At 40.4% G+C, this 21453-nt stretch overlaps 1 protein-coding gene across 2 annotated transcripts; it reads left to right on the top strand.

The window, feature by feature from the left end:
• Window positions 1-139: 139 nt before the first annotated feature.
• On the top strand, window positions 140-20416 carry ALG14 (ALG14 UDP-N-acetylglucosaminyltransferase subunit). 2 transcript variants are annotated; one of them, XM_071436231.1, is made up of 4 exons: window positions 140-370; window positions 2609-2760; window positions 6807-6933; window positions 19736-20416. In XM_071436231.1, the coding sequence occupies exons 1-4, from the start codon at window positions 235-237 to the stop codon at window positions 19915-19917; spliced, it is 597 nt and encodes a 198-aa protein (XP_071292332.1). In that variant the 5' UTR covers window positions 140-234; the 3' UTR covers window positions 19918-20416. The 2 variants fall into 2 exon arrangements, with proteins under 2 accessions (XP_071292332.1, XP_071292331.1); XM_071436230.1 differs by having other exon boundaries at window positions 180-370; window positions 6807-6929.
• The last annotated feature ends 1037 nt before the right edge of the window (window positions 20417-21453 follow it).

The raw sequence follows: 21453 nt of genomic DNA on the forward strand, positions 1-21453 counted from the left end.
GCAGCGGGTGCTCGGAAGCGCGGGGAGCACCGGGCGGACACACGGGGAGACCCTCACGCCGCATCACCGCGCCCCGGGCCCCGTCCGCCCGCCCGCCCGCAGCCCCTGCCACCGCAGCCCCTGCCATCCCCGGAGTCACCATCGCGCTCAGAGCGCGCGGAGCTTTGAACCGCGCCGGCCGCCGTACGGGGGAGGTGCCACTGCCGCTTCCGCGAGAGGTGGCCTCCGGCGCGTATGGAGGAGCTGCCCATCGTCGTGGTCCTTCTCCTCCTCCTCCTCTCTTCCCTGCTTGTCCCGCTGGTGCTCCTGGATAGGAGGCGCCGCGGTCGGCAGACACCTCCGTTCAGTCTCCTGGTGGTGGCCGGCTCTGGTGAGTGGCGGTTGCCGCCGGCGGGAGCGAGTGGCTCCCTATACTGCCGCTCCAGATTCCTGGAACTACCAGTCCCGGCATGCAGCGCGATGAGCGGCTAGCGTAACGTTGCCGTATACCGTGGTGCATGCCGGGAGTTGTAGTCGCGGTTGTGTGTGTCAGGAGCCGGTGCCGGGGCCCCGCCTCGGCAGCTCCTGCGGTGCCCCCGGGCCGGGCCGGGCCGGGTGTCCTCGGGGCCGCCCTTGAGTGTTGTGGTTCTCTATTTGAGGCATTGTTGCGCGTTTCACCGAAGTCACGGTGAGAGCACCGAGAGCACCGGTGCAGGACTGAGCCGTGCAGCTGCTCGGCCTGACTGGAGGTTGCTGAGGCGATGCAGGGCACGGCGCTCCAAGGACTGGCTCACCCCTCACACACGTGGCATTTTGCAATCTGCCCAAACCGCATTGCTGTGATCTGCTTACAAGAGTCCCACGTGGATCCGTCAGAGACAAAAATGTCACCCCTCGCTAAAGGGGATGTACACATCTGCTACTCCTTGTTACCTTGTTATCAGAGTTGATGGGCAATTAATTTACCTCTAAAAAAATTATTTGAAAATTTGCACTTCACAAATACAGGTCAGCTGTGATTTCAGCACCTGAATCCCTTTGGTTTTTGCACACCAACTAACTGAGTAATAATCCTGAGATCTCTCTGCATCTCAGTTTGACTGGCAGGTTTGTAATTCCTCAGGTCATCTTTACATCCACTAGGGCTGGAAATGTGTGTATTTTCTTTCAGTCCTTTGGAATCTAGTTAGTCTGTATTAAAAGAATACTTCCACTGTACATAAGCCTATGAGGTGAAATAATACATGTCAGTTAAGATCCACGTAATGTTCAAGCCTATTCTTTGAGGTTTGTAAGTAGAAATCTCCTGTGAATGCTCAGCTAATTGCATTAAAATTTGTGAAACTTTAACAAACACCACTCAGGAGAAAATATCTCCAAACGCATTTGAAAAATATCACATGAAATTGTATGGAAAGGTGGCAAAGTCTAGTGCAATGCTGCACTGCTAGTGCAAACTCCTTGTTGGCAGTTGTTCACCAGCTGTGAGTGTTTAACCTGTGCAGCAAAGGTCTCTTGGGAGCCCTAGAGACCCTGAGCAGCAGGAGGTGTAGGAATACATGCAGTTTACTAGTTTTGGTCTGCAACTTCCAGCAGATTGAAAAGCAACACATCCAGTCAACACATGATGTATTTATGGGTCTGGTTTCATGTTGGTCTCATGCAGTCCAGCCGATAAAAGGTGAGATTGCTCCACTTTACTACACACACCATCTTCCTTCTCCCCCCCTTCCACTCTAACAATGTCCCTCTATCTGCTTTTCAGGAAACTCAAATGACAAAAACCCCAAAAATTTACCCAGCTGCCAAAAAGCCCAGTATGTACAGCCTCCCCTTCTCTCTGGTTTGGTGCCAGTTTAGCTCTGGGACAGAGTGACCCTGCAGTTAGAAGGTTGTGAAGGCCTCTTCAAGGGCAGTGCTCAGAGCAGTGCCTGAAGCAGCATTGTTTGTTCTGTCAGCACCCAGCAGCTACACTGCTGTGGCTGTCACTGCTGTGGCTGTCACTGCTCTGGCTGCAGGGGGACACTGCTGTGGCTGTCACTGCTGTGGCTGTCACTGCTGTGGCTGTCACTGCTGTGGCTGCAGGGGGACACTGCTGTGGCTGTCACTGCTGTGGCTGCAGGGTGACCCTGCTGCCTGGCTGGTTTCAGTGTGATGAGCTGGGCTAGCACACCCCTGCCCTGGCAGGTCACAGCACTGGCACAGGGCAGGGTCAGTGGCAGTTCTGTTTCCAAGGTGCAGCTCTGAGCCAGATCCTGTCCAGCTGCATTTTGGCCATCACCCCATGGGGTGGCCTTTGAGTGCAGAGCACAGTGTCACTCTGTGCCTGGTTGTTCTGCACCGTGTACAGGACATTAAACACAAACATCAGACTCCTGTGTGACCCCGGTTCAATCCCATTTCACTGGAAAACATCCATCAATATCACTTCCCTGGGAGCTGAGTTCCCTCCATGTTATGTAAACAGTCTCAGCCATCCTCTTGATTGAATCCTTACTCTCAGAAAATACTTTCTCACTGGTAGTAGTAATACTCATGTGCTTCAAAATGAAAAGTGACTGATTCAGCTGAAGAAATGGAAAGTTATGAGATTTTTCACACACTAATTGCAGTTTGCTTTGTTTTACAGGTGGGCACACAACAGAAATCCTGAGGTTACTCAGCTGTTTGTCAGAGTCATACTCTCCTAGACATTATGTTTTGGCAGACTCAGATAAGATGAGTGAAGCTAAAATTCGTTCTTTTGAACAAAAAAGGGCTGAAACCTTCTCCAAGTCCCAGGTAATTTTTAAATATTCATGTAAGAAAAATGATCTTGACATTCTAATTCAAGGCAATTTGGAAATGATTCTTTGAAAGGACATTTATAGCAGCTAGCCACTGAAGTGTTACTTGTAGCTGTAAGAATACTGGGGCAAAAATATTGCAGAGGGGATTTTTTTTTTTAGTTTGGCATTTCCCTCAGTGACACATAATATTTTTTTGAAAGAAATTATATATAAAAATATTTTATCTAAGAAAACTTTAATTTAAATTGTATTGGCTTTGTGTGTTTCTAGACTGTGTCTTGGTTGTATTTTTAAAATAAAGTATTAAATGTTTGTTGAAAAAGGGATGCAAGGCCTCTGAATGTCAGTTTTCTGGCAAATGCTGAACTTCTAAAACTCATTAAAAAATTAAGATATCTTGTTTATTTTTTTCTCAGACGCTTGCTTGCTTTCAGCTCGTTTGCTGTATGATTAACAGACAGCAGCATAAATGCTGACCTAAAGTGTGATCTGACATCCAGTGAAATTAGTAGAAAGTTTTAGTGAAATAAGTACAATGGAAATGAATGTTTTGACTACAAAAATTTAAGTCCTTTTGAGCAAAGAGTACAACACACAGTAAATTAATTATTTGCATGGTGTTGATTTCATATGGTGCACTTCCACTGTTTTCAGCAGTGCTGTTGGGACAAAAGACTGTAGGACTCAGTACCAATGACTTTCTGAATAAACCCTGGTAATGTTAGGCAACTGCTGCTAAGGCTTACTAAGGAATGATATTTTTGTTTACTGCAACTTTCACGTCTCATTGTGCACCAAGGATGAATGTTTAATAAAGTGACCAGAGATGCTTCCTGTTCAGAGACACCTTGTTGGGTAAATAGCCATTCACACAGTCATATTCACTTACCTGAAGAATGTCCAGCCCTAAATTATTAGATTTCTTAAAGATACATATTTTCAGTATTAAAAGGTTATGTGGCTTTCATAGCTCACTTCTTTTTGCTAGTTTGCACTAGCAGTGCAGCATTGCACTAGATTTCTCTTTTATAACCTCTCCAACTACTAACAGATCCTGTAGTTATATTTTCCCTCAACACTGAAAGCCAGAGGAGCATTTTTGGCTGCATGTGAGTTTGATGTCTGGATAACAGATGCTCATTTTCCTTTGGCCATTCTCTTTCTACTAAGCAAAAATATTTAGAGTGAAAATGAAAGATAAATTTTGGAAAGTAAATATCACATGCCTGCAACATATATTTGTTAAATTTCAGAGTGTGCTTTCACACACACATAGTGTGTGTTTTGTTATTGGGGGCACTGCAGATCATCAAACATTTAAAAATTATGTCTTAATAACTTCTTGAAGCTTTGCATAAGTGAAAGGGAGAAGTCTGAATGCTTCAACACATGGTCATTCCCTTCCTCATCCTGTTAAGGAAATAGATTTTTCCAGAACTAGGGACCAGATGGAAGACAAAGTAAAATAATGATGTAACAGAAAACCAGTGATGTAAGAGAAAATTAAACACACACACCTCCCCACTCCTCCAAATAATTTTCTTTTTGATCTGTGCTCTAGCTCTGTTCTAACAGCTATTCAGGGAGAAGGAAAGAAAGCCAGAATGAGCATCTTGCTTACAAGAAGAAAAAATGCTGCACCTCAACCCACTAAGCCTCTTAAAAAAGAACTGAAAAATGCCACCTATGAAAAGTCTCTGGTCCTGTATTCACTGGCCTCTTTGTTCTCTATCACTCCCCACCTGTAACCACAACTATTCCACAGGGATGCCCCCAGAACTGGTACTCAGAGAACCTTCTGTGCTCATAGAGAACCTGTTTCAGCTGCTGGCAACATACTCTAGCAGCAGAGAGACAACTTATTGAAGAGTATGAATTCCTATAACCCCATGGTATAGGAGATGAGCAACCAGATTAACTAACCTTTACATAAACCTCTTCTGACCATATGTTCTTTTCCATTTCATGAGAGGTACTATGCTAAGAAATCTAATTTCTCATCATGAAAAAGAATTATGTAAACTCAACTTCTTTGCAATATGTTCAGCTGAAAATATTATAATAATTCACAGCAGTTGCAGTTTTCCACTAGCTTTTCCTTACATCCTTGCAAAACAACATTAACTAGGTAAAGGACAACATCACTGGTTTTGAAATTACATTACAGATTTGCCAGTTTGGAACATTTGTTTTCAAATTAGAAAAAAGATTCTGAGTGCACTAAAGATGTAAAGAAAAAAAAAGATGCAACAATATGATACCATAGTAGATAGGGGAGAAATCTTTTTCTGGTGTCAGATATTCTATGCAGTGTTCCAGCAAAATATACAGGATGTACCTTTGGAACATTGACAGCACTTAATGAGAGGAGAGGCTGGGATTACAGAAGCATCTGGCAGTGGCTTCTAAACAAACAAACAACAACAATACCCCCCAGTTTTGGTTTTTCATTTTAATACCTAGGAGTTGTTTGATGTGTGGATTGAAGTCCCAACATGACATAGACACTGATGTGCAGAGTTTCCACCATGTTTTTTGAAAAGTATAGATAAAATCAGCTTGATCTTTGCTTGAACTCTCCAAGTAAATTCCTACTTTGATACTGTTTGGAGTTCCTCCCAAGCTCTGCTGAAATTACTTGGGTTTTTCAATGATGATGAAAATCACCTACAGTTTTTTTGTCAAATGATCTTTAATACCATTCTTACAGTGAAGGTTCATCTGAATAGTTCCACTGGACCCTGATTGCCTAAAACCACTTTATCATACCCATATTTCTTGCAGGGCTGAGTGCTACACAAGGGTCTAAACTCCACTTAGAGCACATCTTTTTATCACCTGAACTCTTCCAAAGCTTTGAGAAACAGAGGCAGTGATAACCAGAAACCTGTTGAATAGGGAGCAGGGGGTATGTTTATCTTTCCATATTCTGTTGTCAGAATAATGCAATCAGAGTTTCAACACCTGCAAATAAAACATTAAAGAATCAGTTTGTAACATCTGTTAATGCCTTCCAGTATCACAGCTGTTGAAGAAAGATATCACAATGAAACAGGACAATCTCAGACAAGAAAATTAACATTCTGCATTTACAAATGTTGGGGGGTTTTTTATTCTTTCCACCTCATATATTAAAAATAGTCCCAGTTACTGCTATTCAAGACAGATTTGTAGTTTGTATTTACCATATAGCTTTTATTAACACCCTCTTTCAGGGGCACAAACCACCAGGACTAAACAATTGGCAATGTGCACATGAAGTAACTGGGCAATTTTCAGTACTTAGAGTTTCTCACCCCCATGTGAAGTAAGGTAACAACCACTATCCACACGTCAGCATACTGAACACTGCACTGCAGCCACTACATTTGCCTTTCATTTACACAGTCCAAAATGTCATTGGCATCAGGAGTGCCTTCTGCCATAGCAATAATTGTTAGGTGCAGCTCCTCTCCACTGAGGTAAAGGCACCTGCAAGGAGGGCAGGCAGCCTAACAACTGCTCCCTGCTCCTGGGCCTTCAAAACAAAAGGAATCATCCTTGCTTTATTAATTTGATACCTTTTACACACCATGAATAATCTTCATTTAGGGAAAGAACAAAGTTACTTCTTTACCTATTTTTTACTTAACGATAAGATGTTCTTTCCTGTTTCTTTACGCAGATATTTTGCATTTTGAATATGTGTTGCGCATATCTTTTGAATAGTCACTGAGTACTCATTTAAAGGGTGATGATATTCGCTTGTCCGTGTTTAGTGGCACTCGGGAGCGCAGCTGTGCGATCCCCGCAGCGCGAATGCTCCGAGCGCCGCCGGTGCCCACGAGGTGCCGCCCTCGCCCGGCGCTGCTGCTGCGGCCTGCCGGGCTTTGGGGAGCCCGAGGCGGCACCGAACAACAGCTACGCAGGTCTGGTGTTATCTGTGCTTCACTGTATACTTTTTATACACAGTTCCCAAACTAGACTAAGAAAAGGGGGGAAAAAGGTTGGCACAGACAGAGTTAAAGTAACAGCTCCGCTCCTCGTGCTCTTTTCCAGTTCAGCCTGGATCGCATTCCCAGAAGCCGGGAGGTCAGACAGTCCTGGGTCTCCTCTGTGCTAACAACACTGTACTCCATACTTTACTCTCTCCCTCTGACCTACAAACGGAAACCAGATTTGGTAGGTAAAGAAAATTTTATTTTATTGAGAACTTGCTAATCCACACTATAAAAGCACTTCGCATATGCAGACTGCATCTCATATGTATGCTTAAGTTTACAATTCACAGGAAAACTATTTTTCATTTTAAATTAAATATAGCAGCAATACATCAAGAAAGAGAGAACAGGTTGCACTGCTGGTAAATTAGAATAGCAAATACCAGTTTTCCCTCGCAAAGTTTGCAAGTACCTTCAGAGAGTCACTCCCTTGTTATGCTGGTAGAGCTAGCAAAAACAAGATTGCTGCTTCCTGATAGCATCTCTTCAGGATTGCAGCAGCACAAACTATGCCTGAAAGCCTGGTTATCCTGTTGGCTGGACTTGCTTCTAAAATGGTATGACCAGTCTGGCACAGACAGGTTCAGACTAGCACAAATATATACAGATTCAGTTCTTGTGCTTACATGGACTTCTGAGCTACAATGCATATTTATTTAGTCTTTGGCTGACTGACATTAATTATCTCATCTAATGACAAAAAGCATCACTGCTGAAGTAGCAACTCCTCAGCACTTTAGTAGCTTTTTCAAGCTGTTCTGAAAACTGCACTCTCATGCTAATTACATTTATTTTAAAATATTTCACACACTTAAGTCAGAAGTATTCAGGGTTGTTAGATGGTAGAACTCCAATGGAGATATTCCACCAATAAAGTTTTGTGTTAACACAGAAGATAGTGCACTGGTCTCCTAGCATTAAGTCTTACAATTTTGTAAAAAAAAATTTGGTTACAGCTGGCTTCTTGCTAGAGTTGTTGTTATCTTAAGGAATCACTGATCTAAACTTGAGGATTTTTTAAAAAGTATTAGTTCAGCAGAATTTCAAATTAATACTTTAGGAGGTTTAAAATGCTTAAATGAAACATGTAAAAACCAGTGCAGTTACAAAGTATTTTTCATAATTTAGTAGTAGCATCTATACACACACAGATATTTGTAAGGAGACAGATATTTGTAAGGAGACTATTTTTAAATCCCTCTGTGACCTGCATGGCTAATTCTAAAGAGGCTTTTATAAGTTTGTGGTATTTTGAATGTTTAGAGAGGCTGCTGTGAGTAATGTGATCTCATTTGCTTCAATAGTACTGGTGAGTTCCTGTCAGATCAAAAGCTTCTCACTTGCTGGACTTTTCAAACAGTTTAGTGTGCAAGACAACAGAAGTAGGGTTTTTTGCAGTTGCTGTTTTTCAAGTCTATTCTGAAAACTGGAGATCAAACTGGGAGAGGGGAGAGGGTGGCATGCTATTCTTTCTACAGTGGTTTTGGTTGGGGCAGTGGTAATAGTCACGTTTGTTTACATGGGCAGACAAATGTGAGTAACTATTTAGTAATCACTTTGCTACACCACTGTGTTAGGTTAGTGTATTTTTTTACTTATTGCAAAAGAAATTGACTGGAAAAATCTCACTGTGTAGCTTAATAAAGGAAGCAGGAAGTTACTAATCTAATTCCATGTTTTCTGTTTACCAAAGGAATTTAAAGTGACAGAGAGATTTACACATTGAGTTATTAGAAATGGTGTTGGAGCTGATAAACTGTGATAAGCTATCAGAAGATGAACATTTTGGAAAACACTTGTGCTTGTAAAATTAAGGATATGTTTTAGGAAGGCCTTTAAGCCCTTTGCAGTGGTTAAAGTAACCCCTGTCTCAAAATGAGATCCAAAGAGTGTTTATCCATGGTTAAAGAGCTGGAGGGGAAGGCAATCCAAATTACTTTTAGTCAGGAGCTATTATCAACCAAAATAGCAGCTGGCAGAAGCATCCCTGGCATTATGGCAAATCATGTACCACTTGAAAGCTGCTTACATACTACTATTTGTATGTATATCTTAGTTTAAGAATTCTGTAAAATATTATAACTCAGAGAGCTGCAAAGATTTTAAAACATTTAGCCAAGGAGACTGTTTCAGGGATTAAAATACCTCACATTGCCAGTGAAAAGACTGTATGGTATGTGAGGCAACTGGTAGTGTTTAATTGCCTTTGCACAAAAATGCTTGCAGTGAATCAAAACTCACTCTACTCACTCACTAAGCAAAATGTAATGCTTAGTAATGTAAAGAACTAGAACTAGGCTGGGACAAATGCTGGCACTCTCAGGTTCATCTATAACTTTTGGCATGGGAATCAACAACCATGTTTAGAAACAAGCACAGTATTACATCATGCTGAGAGCTTCATATTTTTAAACAGGAGAGCTCATGGGTGCTGTATATTTTCAGTCTAGACACTGGTTTTGTTTAACTGCAGGAGGGAAAGACAACCTTGTTTCTAAGTCATTTGTGTGTATGAGTGATCCCCAAACCCTTACACTTGCTTTCAGGCTTGTCAGAAATAAGTGTACATATGGAGGAATGACTGAAGTCTTCTGTAGGCAGCCTAAAGCTAGAGGAACACAGAAGTGTTGCAGTGGTCAAGAAATGCAGGACAAGAAAAGTACTGCAAAGGGAGCCCAAAACCATTAGGTGCACAAAGGCAAGATTTGGAGCAGATATGGTAGTTATGCCAACCTAAGCCTGTCTGTGGAGTGCAAATAGCTGCAAAAGGGAAACAGCAAACCCAGCTGCACTGGAGTTACTTGATGAGCACTTGATACGTGCTTTACTTGATGAGCACTGGGTCCCTTTTGTATCTCACACTGATCTGGCAAAGCTTCTTTCATCAGTTTTCCTGAGCAATCAGTTCCATCTAACCCTTCTTCAAGATAGTAAGTTCAGAAAGAACCGAACAACTCCCAGGAGATCTTTGCTGTCTTGCAGGACTTGACCCACACTTGAAATGGGCCTCCAGAGAGTTTAAGAAATGTAAAAGTTAGTTGAGTTGTTCAGCTTGAGATCATCTTCAGGAGGCCCATCTCTAAGTTATGAACATCTGCACTCTGCAAAGTTAAGTCCCTTTAGAAATATTAAGCCAAGTAACAATTAAGATGTCAGAAGTGATGATTGGCTGGTGTTTCTATAACCAAGAATTACAGAAATGTAAATATCAGTGTGTTTTGCAGGTGAATGTATGGTGAGCAGTTTTTTATAACATCTACCTGCCTTAGATAGGCTTCCTATACAGAGGCCTAAAATTCCAGGGAAGGAAAGGCTTGTGCCAGCACAGACTGCCTTCAACCACCTTCCCCCAGAAAAGCTTTTAAAACCATTCATCAGCTGCAGCCAGACATAGCATGCAGCCTCAGAGATTGCAAATTCCTACCATGAAAACAGGCAGCTGGTCAGAGAAGAGAGACTTCTGTTGTATTCATTGAGAGAAAGGCTAAAAAGAAACATAAAACTAGAACAAGATAAGATCTATTATCTAGAAAAGGATGCAAATCCTTATTTATAGAAAATTAAACAAGCTACACAGAGATTTTTTCCAAAGATAAAGAAAATTACTGCATCCTACATAGATCATTTGATATACAAGAAGGACTAAACTAAAGTTACATCTTTCCTTTAATATGCTTGAAGTCAGTCAGTAGATACAAGTTCAAAGGAAACTGGTCTTCAGTTCTCTGCTACTTACAGAACCATTGTCTTTGGGCCAGTTTGCCAACCCTGCAACTAAGTTTTCAGGTGATCTAGCCTTTTGTCTGGATCATGATTACCCTGCTCATTCTGGCATACCTGAAGTCCAAACTGAAAATTAAGGATGTGCCCCTACCACACAGCAGAAGCTTCAAAATATTGTATCCAGTCCTTTTTTTCAGCCATAGAAGGGTTATGTAATTGGGTCAGTGATTTGCTATCCTTTAATATAATTAAATTTCACCTACAGTTGTGCAGAAATGCTGCATAAAGCTCCATTCATTAGCAGATTGCACATCCTGGACCCTTAGGACCAGACTTTTTTCCTTTTCTGGGGACTCTTCCGAACAGTTCCCCCTGCCTCAGGGCTCTACAGAGCCTGAAATAAGTAGATATTTTCAGATGACTGCTATTTGGGAAAACCTGGGTTAAATCAGGCTAAGAAGGCAGTCCTCCCACATTAGGGCCTCCTTCCTGTGGGAAGTCTGTAGTAAGTTTGCACATTTGCACAGTAAGTACATGTTCTGCTGTCAGAGAATGAGAATGAAACTTCTTTCTAGGAGCCTGAAACCTGCACAGCTTATCATGCTTATAGCAATCACCTCTTCTTTTATGACTGCACCTCCCATCACACATGCCTGATCCCCTGACTGGTTAAACTGACTGAGGCAGCTTCTGGTTACAAAAGTGTTTGCACAGTAAGCTAAATGAAAGGAGATCATTATTTCATTTAGCTAAGATTTTCCATTCTTTGTGCTCTGCCCAAAATGTCTTAAGTTCATAACACTCTCACAAATTACTGTGACAAATAGTAAGTTATTGTCCCTTATATCATGGCTCTAATTGGAACTTTGTGGAAGCTACAAAATCTGGGTGGTGACATTTTTTTCTTTATTCATTTTATAACAAGTGATCTTTGTATAATGTAATATTAGGACTATCTGCTGCATTCTTTTGTACACTGCATCTTTCCACAGTGTTTATAATTCTTTAGACCAGACTGACTGTATGTCTGATCTGCTAATGTTCTTCTAGGATCAAAACAGTCAAAATAAGCAAGAATGAGAACACTGGATTAAGAATTTCAGCAATACAAATTTTTTTCATCCAAAATCAAAACAATGTTAAGGCATCAAAATTTAACTTCTCAGTGTTGATGGAAATGAGTCTTATTCACCCCTCCTACCTTGTGTACAGCTTCCCTGCAGCCCCAATGCAGAATTACCCTGTGCTGAGCACAGATAGACATCTGGAGCTATTCCAGTCAGCTGGTTCAAAGCTTTGCTGTAGCTCTGCCCTTTCTGTGACTGCTAATTAACTGCCTATAGACACTCCTTTTCACAGGGAGGACAGGAGCAGCAGTAAAGATGAACTGAGATCTTAGCTTAGATTTAAGGAGGCAGTTTTAGACGTAAAGAGTCTTAACTCATCAGCTATCAGGGTCATTATGAACCTAATGACCACCCTGGTCACACTTCCATGTGTGTTATAAAGCATAACAGTCTCACACTGGTAAATCTAACCACTGGTATGCAGAGACAGAGTGCCAACACCTCTAGGTTTTACACTGTGAAGATATTTCAGGCAGTTATTTGATGCACATTCTTGCTATACCAACTTCAGTGATTAGGCAGTAGCCCAAGAGATGTTTTATGAACATTTAAATATCATGCTTAGTTAACCTAAAATACTGCTTTCAAGTTGAAGTTAATCAAACGCCTGATTAATGAAAGACACACTGAGATTTGCAATTAAAGGCTCAACTTAGGCCACTCGTAGTAACATATATATTTGAAAGTCCTTGGATTTAATTTCTCCTTTTGAGTAGAAGCAGGCTACGAGAACAAGCAGTACTTTTTATATGAAGAGATATAAAAATTATTTGTAAAGAGGCTCTAAAAGGTTGGATGGTATTTCTCATGGTGACCAAGAGACTGTGGTCAGGTTCACATTCAGCCAAGGTGACATTGCTGAAAGCCAGATAGTTCCTAGTGTTGTAGCTAAAGATGTAGTTCAGTAACTACCATTTCATTTACTTGGCAAAAGTTTTTTACTGAATTCTTTTATGACCAACTATTTCATCTACACTAGGTCAAATTTCCTCTACTTCCTACTAATTTGTCAGCAGCAATAAACCACATACCCACTCCATAGTAATGTAGGTAGGGAGTTAGTTTATTCAGTTAGTTTATTCTCCACCCTGTATCTGCTTTGATAATCTTGTTCTTTTTTAACCAACCTATCCATCTCCCACAGTTTCTCAAAAGACTCAATGTTTGTTTTGTTGGTCCCACTGACAGCCTGGGTGTTCATGTAATGTTTTAATAACCAGCACTAACAATTTAACAGACTTGAGCCTTAGTACCAGTCTCACAGCTGTCATTTATTATTATTTTTAATTGAACGTTCTATGCTTCTCATTTTACATTTGGCAACTAGGCTGGGAAGTTTGCTGATGGAAACTACCACTCCAAAGACCTTTGAATCCCAATGACAGACCTGTCACCTGGCATACAGGGGCAGTTAGGTATGGTGCCTAAGGTTAGACTCCTTAGAAAAAATTAAAGCCTGCATGTTTCTTTAGGCATCCAAATGAACCTTCCTCACTAAGCTGTTGCCTAACTTCTGACACTCTTAATGACCCCAATCATATCTTCTCCTTTCATCAGTAAAGCCCTTGGGCATACCCACAAGCAGACCTGAACTGTTTTAAGTCTTTACAGTGTCAAATAGCCACATGCATAGCTAAGCTCTGCTGAAATCCAGGGGCTGGGAGCTTCCCTCACTCCTCTGTATTCAGAGGCTGATGCAAATCACATCAGCTGGGCCTCTTCCCTTGTCTTGCCCGAGGACAGTGGGTTGGTAGCCCTGGCTCAGGCCTAGAAGGCAGAAGTGATAATGCCTAATGCTGTTACAATTAAAACCTTACATCCAGTTCCTAGTGGGTTTGCAGAAGCTCTCCTTTTCTCCCATAGAAAAATCCACTAGGTAGGATTTTTTCTGTCTCTCCCCAAACCTTTAGAAAGTGAGAGCTGCATAAAAGGTGATGCTTCCCAATCTATTTCATTCTATGATGAAAGTAACACTCAGAAATAAATAGGAGCTCAGCTGTGTAGTGTACTAATTTAGAGTCCTTGCTCTTCAGCTTCTCTCTTCCCCACTCTGGCATTCACTAATCTTATTTATCCTGGTTAGGTAATCTGCCTGTAGGACCACACAGGTCTCCACTTGTTTTGAAGAGCACCTCACTTACTGCTGTATTGTATGATAATAACAACAGCTACTGTACCAGTGAGATCCAGAGGGGAACAAGGAAGGTTTTCATGGCAGTACTACAGCCTACAGTTGCTGACCAGCCCAATCACAAGCTGTTCCTGTAGGACACTAGAACCACCTTCTTGCACCCCTGATGATTCAAGTGATTTAAACAGCAGAAGATAAAAGTGTACCCAGGTATAATTCAGTTCTACCTTAATTACCTGATTTACATCAGACTACCCAGCTAGTTTTGGCTTTTTTTTTTTGTCCTGCCTTGCATTCTCTAGGTAAGTTCAAACAGAAAATAGGGTGTGAAGTTTTAGCTGGTTTTATATGCAGGTGGTGGAGGAAAGTGAACTGGATAAGATCTTCACTCTTCAAAAAGAATAAACCAGTAGGTAGTTTAATGACCTTTCTGTTGTGCAAACAGAACCTGAAATTCTTCTTTCTCCCCATCAATAACAATAATAAGGAATTGTTGAAAAAGGTTCCTGCCTTTTTTAAACTGTAAAAAGTATTAACAATTCTAAACTAATTTTTCTCAATGTTCAAAACTTGAATTTTCAGACATACTAAAGAGCAAAAGCTTCCATAAGCACTCCCTCTCAACATGCTTAAGTATTTGAGTGTGAAGTTTTTGAAATAGTAATATAATATTAAAACCAAGCAAGGCTAATGAGCTCATGAAATGCTGTAATTTACATAGCAGAATACAAATTAATTCATTGCAGATTCTCTCTTCTTGTGCCACAAAAACAACCACCTCCCCCCATCAAAACAAAAACCACACAAACAAAAGAATTCATTATTCCTGTAACATAGGAATATCTAATAGGTTTTCCCTACATTGTACTTGCATAGATTTGGATCATTCAGTTAACCCAGCTTTGGTCCATTTTGTATCACTCCACTTGCCTTTGCCTCTTTTAGTTGTCTATCACCACCACCTCCTGTTCCCTTAGTCTGATCTCCAGGTGTTCAGCAGTGTGGAATAGGGAGCATTACCAGAACAAAGAAGGCCCAGGCAGTGTCCTGCAGGTGCTCCAGGAGGTGGCTCCATGCCTGGTAAGCAGCACAACCTTCAGCTCACACATGCACATCCCCACACCACCATCCTCCCCAGCCCCAGCAAGCAGGGCAGGTTTTCTGCTCTTGACCAGGTGACAAAAGGCCAATCTCTGCAGAGGTCATTAAGGAGAGCAGCAGGTGTTGCCAGTTCCCTATGCAAAGCAAATTGCAAATTAGTTTTCCACTTTCTACTAAATTGAGGGGGACTACATTGTCCTCCTTTTGATTGTTGTACTTTGGGAACATAAGTAAACACTTGTTCTTTAAAAGATATGCAGCAATTGAGCGTTTATGTACTTACGAGAGAAACTACAAGTCTACTGCTTTACTCATTTTTGCTTTGGCCAGTGACATTTAATCCCAGTGAAGCTGCAAGCTCTGCTTTCAGTGTTTTCCCTGGTAAATGTCACTCTGCTACAGTGCTGCATTCACCAACTCTAAAGTAGCTTTTATCAGCAGTGGTGCCGTGTGCCAGTGTTCCTGGTGTTCCCAGACTGCTGGCTTAGCTTATTTTCTTTCAACAGCTGTGGAAAATATCTGAAGCACAAAGGCAAGAACTATTCCATTTTTATATAAAAACAGTTAATAGGAAATTAGATTTACAGAGTTGCTGAAGGTAAATGTTGTATTCTGATCCTTTACTTTTAAACCTGCATTAATATACAGCTTCATTTGTTTCTTTTACTGTTTAGAATTTGGTTAGATTGGATTGGCAGAGAATTTTAGTATGTAGGGCTTAGTTTATAGATCTAGCTGTGAGCCCAGGCAGCCACTGAGCCAATTTAACAGTGAATTGGACATTTCCTTGCATCAGAGGTGCATATGAATGGTGTGGAGAGACCTGTAGCACTGGCTTCTGGAACAATCCCTTACAGCTTCTTGGCAACAAAGCAGGAACTCCCAGAGACCAGGAAAGTCCTTGGACAATTGCAGCTTAAGAGGTCACAAAAGTGACACAAAAATTGTCTTTTTCCCTCTTTCTGCTGCCTCATTAAGGAAGGCTGAACTCAGAGATTTTCAGAAACATATCTCATGCAATACAAATATTCTACAGTCATCCTTGTAGCTAAAGTAAATAGATTCTGAAGGAAACAGATAAAGGGAAAGAGATTTCTGAGGGAAACAACATTTGCAAATGCTGTTTGTAAATAGATGCTCGAGGGAAACACTCTCAATAGCTGCTTGACCTTGTAGAGGGCCTGGTCCCTTGTCCAGTAGGTGCCTGCCTCTTCCCCAGAGCATACTGGTGATTGCCATGGGAGATACTGGTATTCTGCTGGTGGGGAAAAGCAAAAGCCTTGGTCTTTTCAAGGTGTAAGACATCAATCATTCTGCAAAATTTACTTTTGAATAGTGCTTTGAAATTCACTAGTAGGACTGCTCATCTTCTCATCTTTGAGGAAGGCTGTAGGTGATTCAGTTCCTTTCCATCATCCTTTCCAGTCTGTGTACAGCAGGAGCTGAACAGCAACATTTCTACCTTACACCTTCTGCAATGGTTCCTCATCTTTATAATGTAGATATTTGTTTTCTCAGAAGTTGTTTCCCCTGTACATCAAACACTTGAGGAGTGTATTATGACACTTGAAGAGTTTATGATGTTGGACTCCAAGCGGAAGGACCACTGGTCTCCCTTCCTGCTGGCAGTGTGAGAGAGAGTAAATTGGACTGGTCAGACCAGATTTTTGGAGAGGAATTGCCACTGCAATTGCAACTACACCAGTTCTAAGCAGGACATGGCTCTAGACACGTACTGAAGGTTAACTGAAGGTTACTTTTTAGCTCTGACTTACAGATCACAGCCACCAGCTCAGATAGGGATCTGTTTGTGGGCTTCAGCAGGTTTATAACAGTCTTTTTCATGGCCAGTTCCTAAATCCAAGCATTTTGGGATAGGAACATCTATAACCAGAGTATTATATGTGCATTTTGCATACAGAAATCCTATAGAGCCACATCTGCTTTGCCCTCTTTGAACTCATATGTGTGGAAAGGGAAAGAGTACAGGACATGAGTTATGATCAGACCACGTTTTTTTTAAAGATGCCAAGTCCATCATTTTCCTGATCCTTTTTCCTGCATGCAAGTACTCTTCTGTGGATCAAAGGGCATCTGAGAGGCAGCTTACAAATTATAAACAGTCAGTAGAAAGTAAAAACTGAATGCATCATATCAAAACCTGAATACAGGAGAGGTATTTTATTACTATTTTAATTTTGATACCTGTCTTCCTGTTTTGTACCTCAGCAAAGTAATAACAGGAGCTCACTGTGGCCTTCAGAGCTACACAGAGATTCACAAATTTATTCTTATTTCATTACATCATCTTTTGTGAGTACACTTAGTTTGGAATTCACTGTGGCATTTACCTCTATGTGTGCGTCTAGACACAAGAATACCAAAATACCAAAAGGGCTGGAGCTGATGTCCAGGCTTAATAAAGGGGAGAAGTAGGATGAAGTCTATGGCTTGATAAAGACAATGATTGTAAAAATTCAGCTTTTTCTAAAACCTGTTCTATAGTTCTCAACTTCTGGGTTCAGTAGAATGTTAGGATGGCTAAGTGACCTAAATCATATCCATAACTGGTATATTTTGTGTCACATTCTGGAAAGAAAGGGACCAATATTTGAGCTTTCATTGTAGATGGAGGCTAAAAGAGTGCAGAGCCATTCAAGAAGGAAGACAGCTGGAAGGGTGTCTGAGAACAGGGATGCAAAGAGAGATGAACACCAGTGATCACCAAAAAAAAGGAAAGAGGGTGGGTGGGGGACATCTCAGAGGATTGGGTAGAGTACAGACAAATTGATGGAAAAGGATGGCAATAGAATGGAGAAAGGGCCAGGGAGCAGTGAAGATAAAACAATATGTGTACTCCAGGTAGCTCTACTAAGGAAGGGGAAAGTGGAGTTTCTGTTCAGCAGTGGTGCACATTTTGGTCTGTTCCCTTAAAACTGAATTTTGAGTAGGAAAACAGTAGTTAGGCTGTATATTCAACTCACAAAAATAATAAGTAGTAAATCATTTTTTGGGGCTTTGGGTGTTTCTTATGCACTTATCTGGAACAGCCCAGCTTCTGCAGGGATGCTGGTGGGTTTTGCCTGCAGACACAGGAGAACAAATTGTTTCCTATGCCTACCTTTACACTACAGAAACAAATGTTATTACAAATAGAGATACCTAAACATGCCTTAAGTTACATGTCAGTAGCCATTACCAGCATCACAGCCAACATTCATGAGAATTAATCAAACTTTCCAGGAAATATGCCAAAGTGCATTATTTAGTTTACAGATATGGAAAAATTTCTTTGAAATGCAAAAAGGCAGCATGTGTGGTTGGTTTGTGTCCTTACTCACCAAGCCAAATGTATAAAAAAACAGATCTGCATTTTCAGTAGATTGTAGAGTAGGTTATAAGGTCCCAGTGTGGATGTGCTTGAAATCAGGTTCAGCAGGAGGTTTGAAACCACAGTATTCTTCTCTGATTTCAAAACTCTAGGATGTAAAGATGATGAGTTCAGCTTCTGACCTATATAATACAAAAATAATACAAAATAAGTACATAGTTGCAAGTTTCAAATTCAAGTAGCTGTGGATGTTGATACCCTAAAATTTCAAGATTAAAACTGCATACAGCACATTACTTGTAAGGGGGGACTCTGAGAAAACATCAGCAAAGTCTTGCATTAATAAATAGTTCAATTAAGATCAACAATTAAATCAGAACATTTTTAGAAACAGTATTACAGTCTGTTGATTCTGGTCAGAAAACACAGCATTACAGTCATCACATCCCCAAGCTGTATTTCTGGAGCTATAATCAAGGCAGAGAATAGTTGAGAGAATTTGGAACTCCAAATCTGTTGCTGCTTTTTGCTGTGGCAAGGTGCTGCTAACCAGATTATCAGTGGGATCTTGCCATGAAGCAGGAAAGGAAATGTTCTGAACTAATTGTTACAGCCCTGAAGCAGAAATTCAGATTTTTCCCCCCACCAGTATAATATCTTTCACAAGCTGGTGAACTTGGAACAAAAAAATGTGAGTTTATGGGGTACAGGGCCATGATTTTATAAAAGAACTCTTTATTTCCATGTAACCCCAGCTGTGCAGAAAAGTGCTGATTACATGGTAGTATTTAAGTTTAGTAAGAAATTTCTTGCCTGAAATCAATTTAGATACCAAGTGGAGTGCCTAATATACCCTGGTTTCAACCTTTTACTTTTAAGCAATCTGTTTTTCAGTTGAACAATGGCTAAAATTTCTTTTATTGTTAACATTTATAAGTGAATTTGAGATCTCTGCTCGAAGGACATGACATGTTTTTACCACAACTCCTTCCTTCTGTATGCTTTTAACTGTCTCCTAGTTTTTATTAAAAATAAAAAATAAAATCTAGTCACACATATTAGCTAATAGATTCTTGTGAAGGTCCTAATTCATCAGCACATTTTTGATGAACTCTTAAGTGTTTGGCTGACTTAAGCCAAGGTTCAAGTGGTTTATAACTGGATCCCAGGTTTAATCCTAATTAAATTTCTTTGGCTTTATTATGTGCACAGATTTAATGACTGACACAACACAAAGCTGTGACTGAGAGTGGAAGTTGTTTTGGTTATATACCCATGAATCAAGGAATTGTAAACTTTTCCTTCATAGAAATAACTGTGCTATCTCAGAGGTCTTTTCCTCCTTCATAACATGTAAAAAATAGGGTATTTTGAATATGGTATTATTTGGTACTTTGAAATAATGTGTTTTGTTTGCCCCTCCTATTTTTTCATATTCACCTCCCTTTTCTGGGTTTTTAAAGATATTTTTTGAAATATATTTTTGTGTAAATGTAATGTTAAATGAATATACACTTAATTCTTTGCTGTATGAAAAAACTCATTACTTTTGCAATGTGTTTCATCTCTTTTAGATATTGTGCAATGGACCAGGAACATGTGTTCCTGTCTGTTTATCTGCTTTTCTTCTTGGCCTTCTACGAATAAAGAGAACAATTATTGTGTATGTAGAAAGCATCTGCCGTGTGGAAACTTTATCCTTGTCTGGAAAGATTCTTTACTACTTTTCAGATTATTTCATTGTTCAGTGGCCTGATCTAAAGAAAAAATATCCCAAGTCAGTGTATCTTGGTCGAATAGTGTAACAACAGAAGACAAGATAAACTTTACCTGAAATAGATTCTACAAGCTCCTCACTTGCATTCCTGTAGTAATTTATTTCCCAGAATTCCTGTTACTAAATTAGGCTGGTACTTAAAAATGAGACAATAAAGTTTTCTCTACATTTAAGTAAAATTTGTGTGTGTTTGTATTTATTGCTATCATGTAGATCTGTTAGCCAATAACTCAAAGTGGCTCTAAGTCTATCCTGTCTCTGTTTTCATCTAGGTTTTCTGCTATGTGAATGGTAATTTTTGTCTACAAACAAATATGGGAATTTGTATGAATGTAACATTTCCTGTAAGGAAACTTTGTGTCATTTTTAAAATTGCAGGCAACAAAGTCTTTTTCTAGCACAAGAGATTTTATTTCCTTCATGCTAGTGGTGAAGTCCCTTGTGAATCCTTAGAGAATAAAGGAAACAGTTATATTAAGTTGGCTTCATGACAGTTTGTACTTTACAGTCTTCCAAAACCCCCAGAGCATTAAACCAGTATCATTTTTCCTCTGGTCTTGTCAAAGCTGTCCTTATAATCTGTTGTGCACCTTTTGAAAATTGTTGCTCACTTTTTAAGATGAATAACAAGGTGACAAGTGTCATGCTACAGGCACAATACTCACCCATTTAAGAAGACTTTCTTCAAAGCTTATGTGCAAAAAACCTTACCGAATCTACATCAAACAGAGCAAAACTGTCAGTTGGGGAAATTGAACTGGTTCAAGCTCTGAAATAGAGAAAAAAAAATCAGTAATAAGGGAAAGAACAGAGTTTCCCTCTTTTCCTGATACAGTGAATTTGACTTCCAGTATATCCCGTTTTCTCATTTTAAGCACCTTACTTTGAACAGTACAATATATACTTAAGACTTTGCCATGAAAAATGTATCCCATACATTGGAACAGCTTTTAAAAGATATCTTGTTGGCAGTAAACGTTTGAAAGGATACTCCAGCATTTCACATTTATCTGGCAAAGTGTAATTCTACAACTATTCCACCTATAAGGTAATGTAAGCACATCTGTCATCTGTACACACAGAGGGCTCTGTGGCTGGCTACAGAAACAAAAACACAGAAAAAAGCTCAAAGAAGAGGAGAAATGCCCTCCAGAGTGCACAGCCTGGCTCTGGTGGAGCCCAAGCAGCTCCTCATGAGGAGACTCAGGGAGGGCTTTTCCTCAGCATCAGATGTCAAAACATTGCAATAGCTCTTCTGGTGGGGAACAGGGGTGAAATTTAGCTCACAGAAACAATAGTTCCTGCTATTAGAAAACAAGGGTCCAGAGCAATAGGCTGCTTCGTGCAGAAAGCCATTAGAAATCATCAGAAAACATTGTGCAGAAAACTGCTGTCATGATATTGCAAGGCCCTGTGGGGAAGCCAGCTGTTACAACCTGTCCAACAGGCTTAATAATCCTCAGCATAAGGAGAGTCCCTTGATGTGGTCATATGTGAGAACAGGGAGTTTTGTGG

This window comes from Agelaius tricolor, unplaced genomic scaffold (assembly GCF_023055355.1).
Source record: "Agelaius tricolor isolate 1412-34295 unplaced genomic scaffold, bAgeTri1.0.p SCAF_11, whole genome shotgun sequence".
NCBI lineage: Eukaryota > Metazoa > Chordata > Aves > Passeriformes > Icteridae > Agelaius > Agelaius tricolor.